General features: G+C 43.4%; 1 protein-coding gene across 2 annotated transcripts in view; it reads right to left on the bottom strand.

Moving 5' to 3' along the window:
• itgb5 (integrin, beta 5) overlaps window positions 1-21454 on the bottom strand; it is a 75915-nt gene that overhangs the window by 30805 nt on the left and 23656 nt on the right. For both annotated transcript variants that reach the window (XM_014173615.2, XM_014173614.2), the window contains exons 7-10: window positions 18499-18594; window positions 18229-18318; window positions 15051-15185; window positions 4058-4487 (exon numbers count right to left, since the gene is read on the bottom strand). In XM_014173615.2, the coding sequence (XP_014029090.1) occupies window positions 4058-4487; window positions 15051-15185; window positions 18229-18318; window positions 18499-18594 (751 nt within the window). The remainder of the gene's footprint in view (window positions 1-4057; window positions 4488-15050; window positions 15186-18228; window positions 18319-18498; window positions 18595-21454) is intronic.

The raw sequence follows: 21454 nt of genomic DNA, 5'->3' as shown, positions 1-21454 counted from the left end.
GGAGAAGGGGTTTGTGGGTAAAGTGCAAGTGGAAAACAGCCATGCTATTTCTGGCGTTTGGTGCTATTGAGTGGTTAGACTGTTACCGATAAGCAGCTGTAGATGTGTGAGAGAGCAGAGGACCACAAAGTCTACGTTTACTGAGGCCTCGTCAAAGGCAGCCGACACAGAGACTTAGCTGATCCATGCTTACACAGAAAGAAAGTTTACTGTTGCCTCTATCAACATCTTAACTCTCTCACACCCTGGTAATCACCCATTCATACTTTACTGTAAGTGATACAAAGACTAACTCTATCCATACAGCACCCATCTATCTACGCCGTCTTAATCCTCCAGATATCCTGACAGACTCAGCACAGGCCTTAGGGCAGAGAGTCTGGCCTTGCAGAAGACACTGAGGTTACGAATGTATGAGAATACAGAGTCTCTGAGTACAGGTCAGCAGACCAAACACATGCACAAGCACACAGTGTGGCCCCTGTGGGAGGTTACTGACACCACTCCTCCCCTATCCTTGCTCCTGCCAGACCTACTAGCTTCAGAGACTGATTAATGCCCCCGATCTGACCTTCATTCTACAGGCCACTGTCTTAGTTTCACAAGAACAGGGTTGTCCTTGCACAGCCATAAGAGGTTCTTTGACTATAAACTCAGTATCACACAATCAACCCCGTCCAGAAACAACCCCATACCCCTCTATGCACCATTAGTTCCATACATCAATAGCGAATATTCCCTCTATCCTATCAGACGGTAAGGTGGAATGTTGTCTATAAGCATCTCCCTCCCAACACACGCATCCCACCCAAACCAATTGAAACCCTTCCACTCATTGAAAGACACTGGAAGCAGCGGAAGACAAGACCACCGGTGTTTCATTCAGTTTATCTAACCGGGTGCAGAGATACAGCAGCTTATCAGTGACGAGACCAAAAACACATCAGTCTCTCAAACTATTTCTAACTATCAACTTCAAATTAAGCTGTGAATAGCTAACCTCTATGTCTGAGCTTTGTAAATTATGGGTTATTATTATTAGCAGTTCGGCCATTTTGTGGACTAAATTACTATTATAGTGGATGTTTCCAATATTGTATTGACCTATTGCCAACTACATTAAATACACCAGTTGATTGAATCATGGGTTTGATGTGGGTGTAATTGGTTCAGGCATGTACAGCTGATGACACAGCCACACTGACAGTCACTGGCCAGAAAAACCAGACAGTAGGCGGTTAGGCTCTATGGGAGGTTTGGCTTGGTGCTATATTATATCACCACAGCACCAAGCAGCACAGACATGACAGCAGCTGGGTGTGGAGCGTGCCTGGCTTCCATCTATCGGCCCTCCTCACTCTCACTCTACTCTCAGAGGGCCAGGGCAAACAAGAGCACGGCTGCTAAAGCTATCAAAGAAGGAATCTAGGAAGAGAGACCTTTCCTCCAAAGAGCAGAAGGAAACAACATACTCAAAAACAGTAAGTAGGGAAATAGTGTGGGTAAAAGCTCAAAGACATAGCTACATTCCAGAAACACAGAGAGGATGGTACAGGTTGGCACAGTCAAATATCTGTGTATGTATAACTGCAGTAAAAAGATTCTGGTAAAAAAATAATGATTGTGTACTGTAGTAGTACTACGATATAACCTCAGAGCACTATTTACAAGAAGAGTGGGACCCACTCTGGTCTCTCTCCACAGCTGTCTTTTAGTGGTTCCTGGAGTCCTGGCCTGGCGTGCGTTTTGGCCTTGACACAGTGATCAGATTAGACGGAGGGAAGCATCAAGGAGAAGGAAAAGAGTCAAGGCCCTAGTGAGAAGGAGCCGCTTCCTGTAGGTCTGGCTGCTACACTGGTCTCTAGCCCAACCCCTGACCCCCTCAGCCTCACGTAGGTCTGGCTAATACACTGGTCTCTAGCCTTATCCCTGACCCCCTCAGCCTCACGTAGGTCTGGCTAATACACTGGTCTCTAGCCTTATCCCTGACCCCCTCAGCCTCACGTAGGTCTGGCTAATACACTGCCGTGCAGAATAAATATCAGAGCACCCAGAGAAGCACGAGAATGAACTTCACACAACTTTCTAGAGTTTTCCCCGTTAGTTAACACGTTCAATATTTTCCTTTACTGTGGCAATTGTGATCGAAACAAAGCAATATTAGTCACTTTCAACGCAACTACTAAATCACATTTTATTGGTCGCATGCACATATTTAGCAGATGTTATTGCGGGTGTAGCATAATGCTTGTGGTCTATGCAAGACTTAGTATGCAAAACTAATAACTACGCAAGAGATTGTTGTTGGCAGAATACATCGGAGTAGGATTCTATTGCATTGACAGGCACAACTCAGGCCGGCCCGTACTCTACACAGACCGGTGTGCCATAACCAATCAGAGCTGCAGTAGGACTATATGCAAATATACTATTACTATACATAGATCTGTGCCATTCACTTTGAACTGGACTGTTTTTACAGCATGAGCGGTCGTGAGTAGATACAGTACTTTGATACAAAACAAGCGTATCAAAACAACAAGATAAACTTCAAGATTTCTTCCAGACCATGCGGTTATCATGAAAAGGCTGGGAGATTTTAAATGCTTTGAGCTAGAAATGAGAACCCACCCAAGGACAACGCCACAATTTATTTCCTCTTTAATAATGACCAATAACTTCCGGCAGTTCATCAGTCTGGATCCTGCAGTTCAATCCAAACCAGCTTCTCTTCCTAACACAACGCAGAGCAAATGAGCTGCCATCATCACAGCGTAACCAATCTAGCCTATTGCACAATACTGTTTACATGGCATGAAACAGGAGGGGAATGGGACTCCGTACAGAGTCTGAACCTCCCCAAAACAATTAGTGGGTTTAGGGACCAATGGTGGTATACAGAATTATTTTACAACACTGTTTATTACACGATTAAGTAACAGTGCCAGAGAAGTGTGGGAGAGAGGACTTTCATTCCGATTCATTAGGAACTCATTATAGACTGAGCCAACCATGCACAGCGAGGAGGTGTGTGAGTGAGAGAGTGTGTGGGGGGCCACAGAGCATACTGGACTGTTAAGATTTAATTACTACCCCACCCCTTCCAGTTATCATCCTACCCTAAGGGCCTGCTTATGGTCCGACCAACCGACAAACAAATGGTCCATTTTGCGTTTGTCCGCTGCTTGGTCCTGCTGACTAAACGAAACAAGGCATTTTAACTGAGTATAGACCCATGCATTGTATTTGGCAATACACAAGGCACTGAGCAGGGCCTCTGTTACAAAGCTCCCTCTGTGGTTTGGTGGAACAGCCGTTAGCTTGGGGATGAGCCAGGGGCCCTTGGCCAACATCCAGCAGGTCTCGACCCAAAACACACAGAGGCTACTTGGACTGGACCCGATGTTCTGGCAATCCAATAGGACAGCCTGTTTAGTATGTCACTAAGTTGCTCCCAGCTAGCAACCCTGCACACAGAATCCTGCACACAGCCACCCCAACTCTCCAGGGTCCCAAAGCACCCAGAGAACACAGCTCAGCTAGAGATAGTAAAACATGATCTGCACAACAAAATAGCTCCCAGCAGCTGTTCCTGAGCACTTCACCTTTCCCGAAGAAGAAATTCAGAATCAAGAGACCTTTATCATAAAAAACACCCCGAACATGTGTGGTTTAGTATTAACACACACAAAAAGTACCCTTTCTCACACACACACAAACAGTAGCAGACCTGCAGGGCTGTGTTCAAAGCTGCACCACTAACAGGCTGCTTTTCCTCTAATAAAGACAGGTTGACGTTTATTGTCATGAGTCTTGCATTGGAGGCAGAAAGAACTAAGTGGTTTCCGCTACACGGGCATGCTGCAAAGTCAAAATTGGCAATATCGTAAAAACTCATGAAAAAACACTAGCTTTTTAGTCTTAATTTAAAGCTAGGCATTAGGGTCATTAGTGTATGTCTGAATCATTTATGTTGTACACATGCAGAAGTAGAGAGGAGATCCAGCAATTTGGAGAGCGACGTAGCGGCAGTGCTCCCTTCTCTTTGCACACCTACCTGAGCAGAGGATGCCCTTGTGTCGGGCGCAGGAGAAGTCATCACACTCGCAGAAGGTCCCGTAGATCTTCCCGAACTCTGACTCGTAGCAGAGGCACTGGTTACAGCTGCACTCCCCTCGCCCACCACAGATCTGCTTCCCCTCCGCCTCTCTACAGGCGCTCAGGTACATGCTACCAGCCTCGCCCTCCTGGCACTCACAGCGGGCGCCCAGGTAGCCCGGGTCACAGCGGCAGGTACCACAGGTGTACTGTCCGATGGAGCTGCAGCGGCTACTGTTAGCCTGGGTCCAGTCGGTGCAGCCACAGTCACAGCGGTAGTCCACTGACACCTCCAGACGATCCTTGAAGCCCACAGGTTTGATGGTGAATCTCTGCTGGGTGCCAGGGGCGGGGCAGCCCCTAGCGTCCACACTCACGGTGAAGGACACCTGGAAGAAAGAAGAACAGTACAACAGGGTTAGTATATGGACTGGAATTACACAAATTGCCACAATTTCTCAATCAAGGAGTTTTATACAAACCTGTCATACTCATAACTGGATTTTAAAATAGCCTCAATCTGGATCCATCACAATTACACCATCTACCTCCAGATGAACCTATTTTGCTCATATTAAGGCTTGGCTGTGATCTACATTTGACCTGCAAGCGGTGTTTATACATGTGGAATTATCTCAGAGAGAAAGCGAGATCAAGAGAGAGAGCGAGAGACAGTGATCAGAGGAGCGAGATCAGAGGAGCGAGATCAGAGGAGCGAGATCAGAGGAGAGAGATCAGAGGAGAAAGATCAGAGGACAGTTTGTGGCTTTGAGTCAGTTAGTTGATTAATCACAGCCAATTCAAGCTGCAGATGACACAGACAGGACCTCCACCCATTTGATTGCTCTGAGGAAAGAAGTCTGAACAAGACAGAAACTCCACCTTCCCTTTAGATTGGCCTGTCTCAACAGTTACGTTGATTGGAAGATGGTGCTGCAGTGGATAGCAGATGTTTTACGGGCTCCGGAATAATTCTCAAATGTGGGGTTTTTTTTACGCTGAAAAATATGTTTAACACTGTCTCCACCATCATTTGTTATGACTGAAAATAGCTTGGACACCAGGGGCCAGACGCACCAGTTGGGTGTAAAAAAAGAAATGCATAAAAAAAAAAGTCTTAAAATGCTAGGTCAGGTGTATCTACGTCTGACTTTGGGATCAGAATTTACACCTGCTGCACCAACCAAAAAGACTAGCCGTAGCTAAATCCAGTGTAAGCAATGCATGAGATTTGATGCTCCATAATGGAGGTTGCTAGGCAGCACCCATTACTAGGCTGTTACTGTTCTCGTGGCAGTTTTCAACTTTGCGAGGCATGTCCCATCACTTCACAAAGCCCACCACTATGCATGCATGTTGTTTTCTTAACCATACCTTGATGGATCAATCAATCAATTACTGTGGAATGAATATCACTGAATGACGAAGTTATTGGATAAAGTAGGCTAATGCTATTGAAGCGTGGGGAATCGTCTTCATAAATCAATCGTCAAGATTTTTGTTTTCCGGAATCTCCGTTTGGAATGTTTGATTACAATTAGGCTGGGAAAATGTTAGCCAAATTGAGGTCAGTGTTCATAATGATAATCTTTAGTCTAGTTTGCTCATCTAACAGCATTATCAGAACATTTTGCTAGCATGTTATGTAGTCTAAGGTAGCCTAGTTTAAACAGGTGGATTATTTTGCTCCCCACTCGTGCAGTAGCCTAGGCTATAGTGCCTCCAGAAAGTATTCACACACCTCGACTTTTTCCACATTTTGTTGCGTTACAGCCTGAATTTAAAATGGACTCAATTGAGATGTTTTGTCACTGGCCTAAACACACACACTTCCACTGACATTATGGGGTAGTTAAAAATTGTAAAAAATTTTTTACAAATGAATAAAAATAAGACATCTGAAATGTCTTGAGTCAATAAGTATTTAACCCCTTTGTTATGGCAAGCCTAAATCTGTTCAGGAGTACAAATGTTCTTAACAAGTCACATAATACGTTTCATGGACTCACTCTCTGTGCAATACAATGCTTAACATTATTTTTTTATGACTACCTCATCTTTTTACCACACATACAAGTATCTGTAAAGGTCCCTCAGTTGAGCAGTGAATTTCAAAACACAGATTCAACTACAAAGTTTAGGGACGTTTTCAAATGCCTCGCAAAGAAGGGCACCAATTGGTAGATGGGTTTTTTTAAAAAAAGCAGAGTTGCCGGAGAGGAAGGAAACCGCTCAGGGATTTCACCATGAGACCAACGCTGACTTTAAGACAGTTACAGTTTAATGGCTGTGATAGGAGAAAAAACTGTGGATGGATCAACATTGTAGTTACTAACCTAAATGACAGAGTGAAAAGAAGGAAGCCTGAACAGAATGAAAATATTGCACAACATGCATCCTGTTTGCAACAAGGCACGTGGCTCCCGAGTGGCACAGCGGTCTAAGGCACTGCATCTCAGTGCAAGAGGCGACACTACATTCCCTGGTTTGAATCCAGGTTGAATCACATCCGGCCGTGATTGGGAGTCCCATAGGGCGTTGCACAATTGGCCCAGTGTCGCCCGGGTTTGACCGGGGTAGGCCGTCATTGTAAATAAGAATTTGTTCTTAACTGACATGCCTAGTTAAATAAAGGTAAAAAAATAATAATAAGTCAAACTGAAGAAAATGTGGCAAAGCCATTAACTTTTTTGTCCTGAATACAAAGTGTGTTACATTGAATTTACCTCAAACATATTACGGAGTCCCAATCCCCATATTTTCAAGCATAGTGGTGTCTGCATCATGTTATGGGTATGCTTGTAATCGTCAAGAACCGGGGAGCTTTTCAGGATAACAAAAATTAATTGAATGGAGCTAAGTACAGGCAAAATCCTAGAGGAAAACCTGGTTCAGGATAATTCTCCTTTCAGCAGGACAATAACCTAAAACAAGGCTAAAACTACACTGGAGTTGCTTACCAAGAAGACAGTGAAAATTCCTGAGTGGCCAAGTTCCAGTTTTGACTTAAATCTATGGCAAGACCTGAAAATGGTTGTCTAGCAATGATCAACCAATTTGAACAGATCTTGAAGAATTTTGAAAAGAATAATGGCCAAATATTGTACAAGCCAGGTGTGTAAAGCTCTTAGACTTACCCAGAAAGAATCACAGCTGAAATCGCTGCCAAAAGGTGATTCTGACATATATTGACTCAGGGGTGTGAATACTTATGTAAATGAGATATGAGCAATAATAAAAGTGGAGGTGGCAGCTCATCTATTAGTTTTCTGATATCTGATCAGACACATTTAGCATGCTGTAATGTAGCATAAATCAAGTGTATTATTTTGCTATTGACTCGTGCATAGGCAACTCGAAAAGCCCAGAGGTTGTGAAATATGAACATGAGACTCACATCCTTTAGAAAATATAGATTGATCTTTCATGGTATGTACAGAAAAGAAAAGCATAGTCCCGCCTCCCGACCAGGCGTAGCTCATAGAAGGGCTTACGCCCAGGCATAGCTCGTAGAAGGGCTTATGCCCAGGCATAGCTCGTAGAAGGGCTTACGCCCAGGCATAGCTCGTAGAAGGGCTTACGCCCAGGCATAGCTCGTAGAAGGGCTTACGCCCAGGCATAGCTCGTAGAAGGGCTTACGCCCAGGCATAGCTCGTAGAAGGGCTTACGCCCAGGCATAGCTCGTAGAAGGGCTTACGCCCAGGCATAGCTCGTAGAAGGGCTTACGCCCAGGCATAGCTCGTAGAAGGGCTTACGCCCAGGCATAGCTCGTGGAAGGGCTTACGCCCAGGCATAGCTTGTAGAAGGGCTTACGCCCAGGTGATGCAACAGGTATAATCTTTACATCCACGTAGAGCACATTTTATGTCGAACGTAGAGTTACGACCCACTTACAACCAACTGGTGCAATCGGCCCCAGATCAGCGATGACTAACCTCGATCCATGTTATTTTTACTGGTTATTGTTATTCACTGTGTATTTATTCCTCATGTCACCAATTCTATTTTTTATCTTTAACTCTACATTGTTGTAAAAAGACCCAGATGTAAGCATGTCCCTGTTGATCTAAATCTGTTGTTTACGAAGCATGTGACAAATAACATTTGATTTGCAGCGCATTACTGTTTCCTTCTCTGTAGCTCAACTGCCACAGCAACCATCTCCAGTGTGTGTGTTCGACTGCCTGTCATAGATGAGGCAGTGTTATTCTTTGTGGTTTCCCTCCCTTTAGATGGGATAACGGGTGTGAATTTCTCCAGTTAAACTGATACTACAATAAATCTACAAAACTGCAATGTACAATATGTATGTATGTATGTATGTATGTATGTATGTATGTATGTATGTATGTATGTATGTATGTATGTATGTATGTATGTATGTATGCATGTATGCATGTATGCATGTATGCATGTATGCATGTATATATCAGTTGATATATCATCACCTTCCATATAACCTTTGGCACATTGGAAAACGCTCTGAGGCAAAACATCTTTAAAACTGGGTAATTCTGCCCAAAGAAAACACAAGGACCGACTTCAATAACATCAATTAGAATACATATGAAATGTGGTTAACTTTTCAATACATTACACAGCTCTGGATGAGAGCATGGATACTTTCAACCACAAAAATATTTTAGCGAAGGGAAAAGCTAATCTGAGGCAGCTGTAGCGGTATTTCAGGAAGGATGTCCTTCCATGACGTAAGGTTGACTCTTCCACATCATTCTCTTTCTCCCAGTGGTTCTAGATGAGTGAAGAAGCGCACACACACACACACACGCACGCACGCACGCACGCACGCACGCACGCACGCACGCACGCACGTCTTCAGGTAGCCTATGTGCCCTTTGGCAGTGTTGAGCCCGGAGGGGTCATTGGAGGTGGGAGAGGCAGGGATGCGAGGGGGCACATGCTGTGCTTTGAAGTTTAGCTCCCAAGTCTGAAGGCCACAGCCCTCTGGACTGCAGCCCCAAAGCCAAACACTCAGATGCTTGGGCCGTGTTGATGTTGGCAGCAGCTCTGCACGCAACGATCTGAGTCTTCAGGAGAGGAAAAGAGCATCGGCCTGTCACTCAGAATGCAGGACCTTTCGCTCTCTCTATGGGTATCCTAGGCCATCAGTGTCTTCCATCTTCCCTTCCTCTTTCAATGAGAAGTGAACAGGTCATAGTACCACAGACCCTACTGGGTGAGCACCTGACTAAAATGAAACGCTGTACAATATGAAGCAATATGAGGATGTGGCTGTGTGTGGAGTAAACACTCATGACATCAAACTGCGTCATCTGTCCAACCCAAACCATTGATCTAGTTAGTAAGTGATGAATGTCTGTAGGTAATACAGAAACACTAGTCAAAAAAACAAAACAATAACAAAGCTATTGTCATCCACAAGCACAGCATGACAGAAGAACAGGATATGAAAGCAGAGTTGTGGTATGTTCCTGCTGAGTACTAGATAAGCCTCCAATCAGAGTCCACAGGAAGGAAGGGCCCACATAACACATGGAAGACCTGCTTGTCTGCTATTTGCCTCTTCCACTACAGCACAGTGCTCTTCCTAATGAGGTAATGAGATTTAGGGGAGTGAGTCATGAGGAACCCAGCTCCTTTAACCATGTGGCTCGTTAGGGAAACAATCAACCATGAGATAAAGCTGCTGGAGTAAAAAGGCAGGGAACCAAATCCCAGGACATTACTGCTGTGATTGTGAGAGGGATGGAATGGAGGAGTGGAACAAAGAGAGCAGCAGATGAATCACAAAAGTTTGTCTTGAGTCAAGTATTCAACCACTTTGTTATGGCAAGCCTAAATAAGTTCAGGATAAAACATTTTCGTAACAAGACACATAATAAGTTGCATGGACTCACTCGGTGTGCAGTAATAGTGTTTAACGTAACTTTATGATTACCTCATCTCTGTACCTCACACATACAGATCATTTTAAGGTCCCTCAGTCGAGCAGTAAATTTCAAACACAGATTCAACCACAAAGACCAGGGAGGTTTTCCAACGCCTCACAAAGAAGTGCACCTATCGGTAGACAAGACATTGAATCTCTCTCTGAGCCTTGTGAAGTTATTAAATTACACTTTGGATGGTGTATCAGTACACCCGTTCACTACAGAGATACAGGCACACTTCCTAACTAATTTGCCGTGGAGGGAGGAAAACGCTTAGATGACACGGATGCTACGCTACAGGACTGTTTTGCTAGCACAGACTGAAATATGTTCCGGGACTCATCAAATGGCATTGAGGAGTTTACCACCTCAGTCACCGGCTTCATCAATAAGTGCATCGACAACGTCATCCCCCACAGTGACAGTACGTACATATCTCAACCAGAAGCCATGGATTACAGGCAACATCCGCACTGAGCTAAAAAGGCTAGAGCTGCCGCTTTCAAGGAGTGGGACACTGCTCCGGATGCTTATAAGAAATCCAGCTATTCCCTTAGACAAACCATCAAACAGGCAAAGCGTCAAGACAGGAATAAGACTGAATCGTACTACACCGGTTCTGACGCTTGTCGGACGTGGCAGGGCTTGCAAGCTATTACGGACTACAAAGGGAAACCCAGCCGCGAGCTTCCCAGTGACGCAAGCCTACCAGACGAGCTAAATGCCTTTTATGCTCGCTTCGAAGCAAGCAACACTGAAGCATGCATGAGAGTACCAGCTGTTCTGGACGACTGTGTGATCACGCTCTTCGTAGCCGATGTGAGCAAGACCTTTAAACAGGTCAACAGTCACAAGGCCGCGGGGCCAGACGGATTACCAGGACGTGTACTCAAAACATGCGCGGACCAACTGGCAAGTGTTTTCACTGATATTTTCAACCTCTCCCTGACCAAGTCTGTAATACCTACATGTTTCAAGCGGACCACCATAGTCCCTGTGCCCAAGAATGCGAAGGTAACCTACCTAAATGACTACCGCCCTGTAGCACTCACGTTGGTAGCCATGAAGTGCTTTGAAAGGCTGGTCCTGGCACACAACGATGAGAGCCTATAGGGAGGTCAGAGACCTGGCAGTGTGGTGCCAGGACAACAACCTCTCCCTCAACATGGGCAAGACAAAGGAGCTGGTCGTGGACTACAAGAAAAGGAGGGCAGCACACACCCACATTCACAATGACGGGGCTGTAGTGGAGCGTGTCGAGAGTTAAGTTCCTTGGTGTCCACATCACCAACAAACAATCATGGTCCAAACAGACCAATACAGTTGTGAAGAGGGCACGACAACACCTTTTCCCCCTCAGGAGACTGAAAAGATTTGGCATGGCTCCCCAGATCCTCAAAAAGTTCTACAGCTGCACCATCGAGAGCACCGCCTGATATGGCAACAGTTCGGCATCTTCCCGTAAGGCGCTACAGAGGGTAGTGCATATGGTCCAGTACATCACTGGGGGAAAGCTTCCTGCCATCCAGGACCCATATACTCGGCAGTGTCAAAGGAAGGCCCCCCAAAAATTGTCAAAGACTCCAGTCACCCAAGTCATAGACTGTTCTCTCTGCTACCGCATGGCAAGCGGTACCGGAGCGCCAAGTCAAGGACCAAAAGGCTCCTTAACAGCTTCTACCCCCAAGCCATAAGACTGTTGAACAATTAATGAAATGGCCAACCGGACTATTTACATTAACCCCACCACCTTTGTTTTTATACTGCTGCTACTCGCTGTTTATTATCTATGCATAGTCACTTTACCCCTACCTACATGTACAAATTACCTCGACTAACTTGTACCCCCAGACATTGACTCAGTACCGGTACCCCCTGTATATAGCCACGTTATTGTTATTTTATTGTGTTAATTTTCATTTTATTTTTTACTTTAAGTTTATTCAGTAAATATTTTCTTAATTATTTCTTGAGGTGCATTGTTGGTTAAGGGCTTGCAGTAAGCTTTTCACGTTAAGGTCTACACCTGTTGTATTAAGCGCATGTGATAATAAAAATATGATTTGAATTGATTTAACCATGAGGTCAATGGTGACTTTAAAACAGAGTTCAATGGCTGTGATAGGAGAGGATGGATCAACAACATTGTAGTTACTCTACAATACTAACCTAAAGGACAGAGTGAAAAAAAGGAAGTCTGTACAGAATAAAAATATTCCAAAAATGCATCCTGTTTGCAACAAGGCACTAAAGTAATACTAAAGAAAATGTGTCCTGAATACAAAATGTTACGTTTGGTAAATCCAATACAACACATCACTGAGTACCACTCTCCATATTTTCAAGCCTAGTGGTGCTGCATCATGTTATGGGTATGCTTGTAATCGTTAAGAACTGTGGAGATTTTCAGGATAAAAAAAGGAATGGAATGGAGCTAAGAACAGGCAAAAATCCCAGAGGAAAACCTGGTTCAGTCTGCTTTCCACCAGACACAGAGATCAATTCACCTTTCCGCAGGACAATAACCTAAAACACAAGGCCAAATCTACACTGGAGTAGTTTACCAAGAACACTGTGAATGTTACTGAGTGGTCGAGTTACAGTTTTGACTTAAATCTACTGCAAGACCTAAAAATGGTTGTCTAGCAATGATAAACAACCAATTTGACAGAACTTGAAGAAGTTTGAAAAGAATACATTGGCAAATGTTGCACAATCCAGGTGTGGAAAGCTCTTAGACTTACCCAGATAGACTCACAGCTATAATCCCTGCCAAAGGTGCTTCTACAAAGTATTGTCTCAGGGGTGTGAATACTTATGTAAATGAGATATTTCTGCATTTCATTTTAAATACATTTGCCAACATTTCTAAAAAACATTCACTTTGTGATTATGGGGTGTTTGTTTGTCCATTTGGAATTCAGGCTGTAACAGCGTGTGGAATAAGTCTAGAGGTATGAATACTTTCTGAAGGCACTGTACAGGATCTTAGTTTTGTTGCAGAGAAATGCAGATGAGCTTCATGATTTACAGAAATTCTGTGAAAACCCGCACTAAGACAGTTATATTAACATTGCACTTTTCATGTAGCCTAATTTTGGTCAGCTAATAGTCTAAACACCGATCAAGCAACATTATGGACTATACTGGTCAAATTAAGATCCTACATCTGTATGGGAAATATTTAGTACTGTTTAAGGTTTGAGAGTGTCGCAGTGAAAGGAATGTGGGCTTAAGTTTGTACACTGGGTCTAACACACATTTGTTACCACGTCGTCTTTGTTCGTTAAATCGCCTCTGGTTTCACCAACTCTTCTTTCTCTAACTTTTGTAGTGAGGACATTGACATGCAGCATCAGGCCCCAGAGCAAGGCTGCAGCCAGAGACCCTGTGACTGACACCTGGGAACTTTCCCAATTCCTCTTCCCTCTATTCCTTGCGTCCTCTTTCCTCACCTTTTTAGGAGGACAGATTAGCACTCAGAGGCCTGCAGAGAATATACCCCCGCTGCAGAACAAAAGACAGAGTTAGACCCATCACCCTGGCCATGCAGAGATGTGATTCCCCCATTCACTACTATTATTCATTCACCCTCCATCCCCACACACACACCATCCTTATTTCCTACATTCAATTAAGACAAATAAGGAATCAGTGAGGGAGACACTGGGGCTTTGGGAAGAAGAATTCCACAGGGTCGGATCTCTGCGTGGTGGAGTGTACAAAGTAGCCCCTTGCTGAGCATTTCAATAGATCCTGTACAAATCCTCATTGGGGCCTGAGGATTTGAACAGTGCAGAATTCAAAGCAATTAAGATGTGCAGTGATCCCACGTCACCTGACCTCTCTTAGAGTTTTGTTAGCTGAAACAAAGGAAGAGAAGAATGCATTCCATCTAAAATGGCAAGAACATGTTGGAACACAATTAAAAAGCCAGCTAAAATATTCTTCCCCTGCCAAATTATTATCCCACCCCCCTATTCGTAGGTCTACTCACACTAAAATGCTTTCTGTGGAGGCTACTGATGCCACATCTCCCATAGACTACTTCATCCAAAGCCATCCAAAATAGCTTATTTGCAGGGCTATTTGGAAAGCACAACTGATATCCAATTGCAGTGTTCAGAAGCCAAGAGTAAGTTGAGTCAGTTCAAACTCCCACTGCTATCCCAGGAAGAGGATGACCCTTGCCTTGAGAAAGGCCAGTATCTGTTGAGACAGCCGTGTGTTGACAGAGTATGTGTTGGTTGGAGACAGGACATTCTGGAGTCCCAGAGAAGGGATGGATACCATGACTAATATTTTTCCAAAACAGACAAACAGAAGCATTTTTGCTTCCCCCAGTTTGCTTTCTTCCAAGGGAAAGAATATGTTTGCATTATTTCAGTCATGGTCTGCTCATATCAAATACATTAAGCAGGGTCAAATTTGAGCGCACACACATTAACTGTTAAAGAGAGTAAGCAAAGCAACAACATTGTTGTTCCCTCACTCAATCTCTCTTTTTCTCAGAGTCTAAGACATGGCCGATATCGCTCCTTTAGTCTCCCGGCAACTGCAGTTTAATTTAATCAAACAGGAACTGCAAACTTAAGAGGATTGAAAGGTCACACTATGCTGCCAAGTCACAACTTGCTTTCTTTAGTCAGTCATTCACTGGCTGGGTGGATGATATCCATGATATTCTTGTCAGTGTTGCAGAGAGACATGCCACTGGGCTAATTAAGCCTTAATATAAATACCCCATGATGCATCTGTCCACAGGCTGGAATTACAACCTGTTACAGTTGTGTTGCATCATTCACATGGTGTCCATGACATGACAGCCAGATCACCTGTACATTAGGCAGGAAGGGAAAGGTTCACTAGGTCACTATCAGGCAAAGCTGCAAACTCAGAAGTCCTAAAAATCTGATTTTTGATGAAGACCAAAAAGTGTATTTTCGTTTATATACATTCACACGATATAGCCAATTTTGACTTTCCAGCTTGGCCTGATAGTGCAAATCCATAGGAAGCCAGGAGGTCTGAGAGACTCACAGTGTCTCCGATCTTGAGGTCGGCACACTTCCTCAGGCCTGGTAGAGGCTGTCCGTCCTGACAGGTGGCCGTGAAGGACAGACTGAGGTCTTCAGGTTGATCCCACACAGTCAGCTCCACTTTGGACCGGATGTTCTGGAGGGAGGACACACAGACAGAGAGAGCGAGAGATTGGATGAACTCACAGATACATATGCCTTGAACACAAAGACAGACAGACACATATACAGATAGGACAGACACACACTTATGAATAAGTACTTTTGACATTTGCATCAAAGTAGTAAATATGTCATTTATTTGAAAACAAGACAGATGGTTCACTGGTCAACTATCCAAACAAGTCTGATCAAAGACTCCTATCAATAGATCACATGAGCATTAAAGTATGTCTGTATATTAGAGTTGGCACAGAGGTTCCCTGGTGGTTTCCATACTATTTGAATGTTAAATGCTTCCAGTTCCCCTGGCACTGGATCCCCTCAGAACCACCACAACTCAGCATTTTAGAATGAAACCAGTAAGAGCCTGTTATTTAATCTGTTAGCAGGCAGGGTGGAAAACAGAGAAAAAGATCATTGGAAAGAGCGTAAAATGCCTTGGTTAAGCAAGATTTATACAGTTCATCCTGTCTTTTGTAAACTTCCCCCAAACCCACAGCGGTTCGGTTGGCATGGATGGATGTGGAGCGCGTGCGTGTGTGTGCCATAGCGTGGCTCTGCTGCTACATGCCAGCCTTATCTGTACTTTATGTGTGTGTGTTCACTGCAGCGCATAAAAGCTACAGAACTGTGAAAGGAGGTAATCAGAATCATGCCGACTGACAGATACCCATGACTGATCCACGCCCTGTTTTGGCCTGTATTGGAAAAAGAACACAATGAACTGATAACAAAGAGTGTTGAAATACCTAAATGCTTGTGTTCAAACTTCACAATACTCAAAAAAGATACAATTATGATAGAAACCAAAATGTGGTGCCATCTGCCCATTGTGTAAAGTGAACAGAATGTAGGCTACTTGGTATATAGGGGTGGCAGGTAGCCTAGTGGTTAGAGCATTGGGACAGTAACCGGAAGGTTGCTGGATCAAATCCCTGAGTTGACAAGATACAAATCCCACGGTTCCCTGGTAGGCCGTCATTGTAAATAAGAATTTGTTCTTAACTGACTTGCATATTAAACAAAGTTTTAAAAAAAACGAAACATTATCAGTTGTAGACTCAACGTGTCCTTAACTATGCAAAACCAAGTTGTAGTTCCTCTCAACCACAGAAGGAAAAAATGCTTGACTGAAAAAAAACACAAAAAAAACAGCTTTATTGGAAAATATTTTTTGGGAAAGTTGACTAAAAACAGGCAAATACTTTGGTTTTAAAATATTCAAAATACATGGAGAAAGAAATTCATTCTTCCCTTAAAATGTTGTTTTCTCTCAACTAGTCAACAAAAGTGAATTATATAACTGCTTTCCTGCAGTGCATTAAAGGCTAAATCTGCCATTTCAACAGTCTGACTGCCACTTTGTTTGGTAAGCTGAGGTATGGGGCTGGAGAAATGTAGCCAAACCACTCTCAAATCACAGACTGACTTTAAGATCCCTAAATGGCCAAACCAGAGCCACAGTATCAGAGTACTTAGTCAGTGATCTAGGGTCAGGTTTTAGTCAACAGACCATAACACAATAATACAAGACAGGATGATTCCATGCTTTGAGAATGGATTATGAGAGAGTGTCTTCTGTGACAATTATAAACACTAACGTCAAATTATAATTCAAGACCATTTGAAGCCCCTGCTTAACTTTGGTAGAATGAAGATTATACATTTATCATGACCCATAAATTGAAGACTGGTGGTTCTTTTTGTTGTTGATCTTTCCATAAATGTGAATTGTAAATGAGGACAAGATGTAAATCTCCTAGCACACGAGTCTATAGCCGTTTATTGTGTTTAAAATACACAAGAAACCCTTCTAGAACCCTTTTCAGGCCCTTTGAAAACCCTTCCTTCAAATAACTGGAAGAATGGAATCTATTTCCTGTATGGAGGGGACTGGAGAGTAGTAGCACCACAGTGTCTCAGGCAGGATTTGTGCCATAAACCTGCTTCTTCTTCAGTAACCATAAAGTGCTAGTGCAGAGTTAAAGACTGTGCTGTAGTGTGAGCCAGGAGTAGAGTAAACCCCAGACCATCACAGCAAATAGAGGGGCAGGGTGAGGGTCTCCATATCACCACAGCAAATAGAGGGGCAGGGTGAGGGTCTCCATATCACCACAGCAAATAGAGGGGCAGGGTGAGGGTCTCCATATCACCACAGCAAATAGAGGGGCAGGGTGAGGGTCTCCATATCACCACAGCAAATAGAGGGGCAGGGTGAGGGTCTCCATATCACCACAGCAAATAGAGGGGCAGGGTGAGGGTCTCCATATCACCACAGCAAATAGAGGGGCAGGGTGAGGGTCTCCATATCACCACAGCAAATAGAGGGGCAGGGTGAGGGTCTCCATATCACCACAGCAAATAGAGGGGCAGGGTGAGGGTCTCCATATCACCACAGCAAATAGAGGGGCAGGGTGAGGGTCTCCATATCACCACAGCAAATAGAGGGGCAGGGTGAGGGTCTCCATATCACCACAGCAAATAGAGGGGCAGGGTGAGGGTCTCCATATCACCACAGCAAATAGAGGGGCAGGGTGAGGGTCTCCATATCACCACAGCAAATAGAGGGGCAGGGTGAGGGCCTCCATATCACCACAGCAAATAGAGGGGCAGGGTGAGGGCCTCCAGACCACCACAGCAAATAGAGGGGCAGGGTGAGGGCCTCCAGACCACCACAGCAAATAGAGGGGCAGGGTGAGGGTCTCCATATCGAACGCTAAAGAATAAACATTCAACACTTCCTCTTGTCCTCTAGAGACCGGGGCCATGTTCAGTAGGCCTCACAGTTTTGCAATGGAAAACAAAAATGACAGGTTCGGGGTATACCGGTCTGTTTCCCGGTTTCAAAACGTGTTCAGCCAACTGTCAACCAACATCCATTTCAGAAGAGGACTGCTGAGAGACTCTCTTTCCCTCAAGTGCGCGCACGACACACACACACACACACACACACACACACACACACACACACACACACAACCTGTGCTCTAAATGGGAGAGAACGCTCCTTTACTTACATTGTAGGCGTTAACGATGAGTTGAATGATGTTCTTGGAGTCCTGATCCAGAATTTCCACTGTAGTTCCAGGTATCAGTGCTGTAAAATTCTGCATAAACACCAGATATTATTTTTTAAATTAAAAGAAACAAATATAACAAAGCAATTAACACAATATCAAAAGCCACCATACACACCAAAGTGTACACACCAATGTGTACACACCAACGTGTGTACACTATACACACAGCTACTCTCAATCCTGAACATAAATATTAAACAAATGTACCTTGTAAATGACATAGAGCCTTTTAGTTACAGCGAAGATGAGATAGATGTTGTTCTCCGCCAGCTTCTCTCCCAATAGAGCCAGAGAGGGATAGTCCTGCAGACAGACAGACATGCATGGAAGAGGATGTTAGAGCCATTTCAAGTTCTCATTAGTTTAGCTTCCAGCTCACCCAGGGAAGGGAAGCTCCTCTGATTCCAGTGTTGTCTTTACATGAGAGTCCCCTGACATTTCATTTTTCACCAGCAGAGACAAGGACAAAGAAGACAGAAGTGATTTAGACCTATTTATTTACAGCTCTGCACAAGAACTGTGGATTGAGGAGCGAATCCTAACTTCCATTTAAGTCAAAGATACACTATAGTCAAGGCATGACTGAGTGAAAATGTTTAAGCATTTAATAAGCAATCACTTTATCTCAATCAAATATGAGATTTTTGTCTTCAGTAGCCTTTATCATTGTGTACATACGAATCAATCAACAGTGAGATTTACAGTTGAAATGGGCCGTGAGGTTCACCGGTTTTCCTGAAAAACACAGTGCTGTCCTGGGAAGCACCCGTTCTTCCATCCCACATTCAGATGAGATGAGGGTAAACATAGCCTGTTTGGGGATTACTCAAGCTGAGGATCCATTGGTGTTGAAGTCTTTGATTTGTGTTGGAGTACCTCCACTGAACTTAATGTGTTGAGACGTAACATGACTCTACCGAGCCCAGAGCACCAAATGACACACAGCAGAACAGATCAGCAAATAACTAGAGGAAAATGTTGCGATTCCAGGAGAATACAAAAACTTTAATTAACTTAATCCATGTTCATATCATTGAGTTGGATTGGTTGAAATGAGCATGATGTTTATTAGGTTTTTATTGCATTAGTTCGTCAGACTTCAAATAGTGCTAGCCATGTAAACAAACCGTGCAGAAAAATATCTAGTTGTTTATGTGATGCAGTCTCATCATACAAAATACAAAACCTTAATTTCCAGAACAAAAAAAATGTTCACATGGCTTGTACCATTTCTTTGTCCTCGCTTAAGACTGCTGAGCTCTCCCCCTAACTGCTGTCTAAATTAACTCCCAACTAAGTGAACTTCCCTGAGTTCATTAAAGCTTTACCTACAGCACCCTATGGCTGTTCGTAGATAAGCAGCAGCAATAAGACATGAAGTGAGTTCCCAATAAAGTCAGTTGGACCTCCACTAGGAGCAGAGCCAGGCAGACTCAGGGAACTAGCATACCTCAGAGTTTACATTGCATTCCTCCTTACCTAAATCTAGCCTGGCTCTGGCCATCAAAGAATCAGACCAGCAGTTAAATGCTTTGTGTCTGGAAGGTTGAGTCATTGATGTTAGCTTTACCTCAAAGCAATCCATCTGGACCAAGTCTATTCTTGAGAGCTGCTGCTTCAGTATGGAATTTGAGCCTAGTAATATATTACACTGACAATGTGGATGAAAAATAACCATCTCAAATAGGTTACAAGGCATAGGGAGGTTTGACTGTACTCTATAATTGTGTGTGTGTGTGTGTGTGTGTGTGTGTGTGTGTGTGTGTGTGAGAAATAACATAGCTAATCATGTTGTATACTGCTGTACACACCTTTTCTATTCATATACTGTCCATACATACCATCATATACATACATATTTATATTCCGGACACTGACATTGTTCTGATATTTTTTTTATTTCTTTATTTACATTTGTGTGTATTGTTCGGTATTACTGCCCTGTTGGAGATAGAAACATAAGCATTTCTCTGCACCTGAGATAGCATCTGTAGAATACGTGTAAGCGGCCAATAACATTTGATGTTATAGCCGAGTTGTATTTTAACCATGTTACAGTTAGACGTTACAGCTCTAGAGTAACCATGTTACAGTTAGACGTTACAGCTCTAGAGTAACCATGTTACAGTTAGACGTTACAGCTCTAGAGTAACCATGTTACAGTTAGACGTTACAGCTCTAGAGTAACCATGTTACAGTTAGACGTTACAGCTCTAGAGTAACCATGTTACAGTTAGACGTTATAGCTCTAGAGTAACCATATTACAGTTAGATGTTATAGCTCTAGAGGTCAACCGATTATGATTTTTTTCAACGCCAATACCGATCGATCGATCATTCTTCCTAAAATGGCCCATTCCCATAGAAAAAAAACAGTGACGCGCACCTTATTCAGTATTGTTGTAATTGTCATTTGTTTTAAATAATGCAAAAATAAAGTGTTGGAGAAGAAAGTAAAAGAGCAATATGTGCCATGTAAAAAAGCTAACGTTTAAGTTCCTTGCTCAGAACATATGAAAGCTGGTGGTTCCTTTTAACATGAGTCTTCAATATTCCCAGGGAAGAAGTTTTAGGTTGTAGTTATTATAGGACTATTTCTCTCTATAACATTTGTATTTCATATACCTTTGACTATTGGATGTTCTAATAGGTACTTTAGTATTGCCAGCATAATCACGGGAGTTGATAGGCTTGAAGTCATAGACAACGCAGCACTTGAAGCACAGCGAAGAGCTGCTGGCAAACGCAGGAAAGTGCTGTTTGAATGAATGCCTACGAGCCTGCTGCTGCCTACCACCGCTAAGTCAGACTGCTCTATCAAATCATAGACTTAATTATAATAACACACAGAAATACGAGCCTTAGGTCATTAATATGGTCGAATCCAGAAACTATCATTTCGAAAACAAAACGTTTATTCTTTCAGTGAAATACGGAACCGTTCCGTATTTTATCTAATGGGTGGAATCCCTAAGTCTAAATATTGCTGTTACATTGCACAACCTTCAATGTTATGTCATAATTATGTACAATTCTGGCAAATTAATGACGGTCTTTGTTAGAAAGAAATGGTCTTCACACAGTTCGCAACGAGCCAGGTGGCACAAACTGCTGCATATATCCTGACTCTGCTTGCACGGAACGCAAGAGAAGTACACAATTT

The sequence above is a fragment of the Salmo salar genome, chromosome ssa25 (genome assembly GCF_905237065.1).
Source record: "Salmo salar chromosome ssa25, Ssal_v3.1, whole genome shotgun sequence".
Classification (NCBI taxonomy): Eukaryota; Metazoa; Chordata; class Actinopteri; order Salmoniformes; family Salmonidae; genus Salmo; species Salmo salar.
Note: the sequence above shows the minus strand (reverse complement) of the source record. Positions and strands in the feature narration are given on the sequence as shown.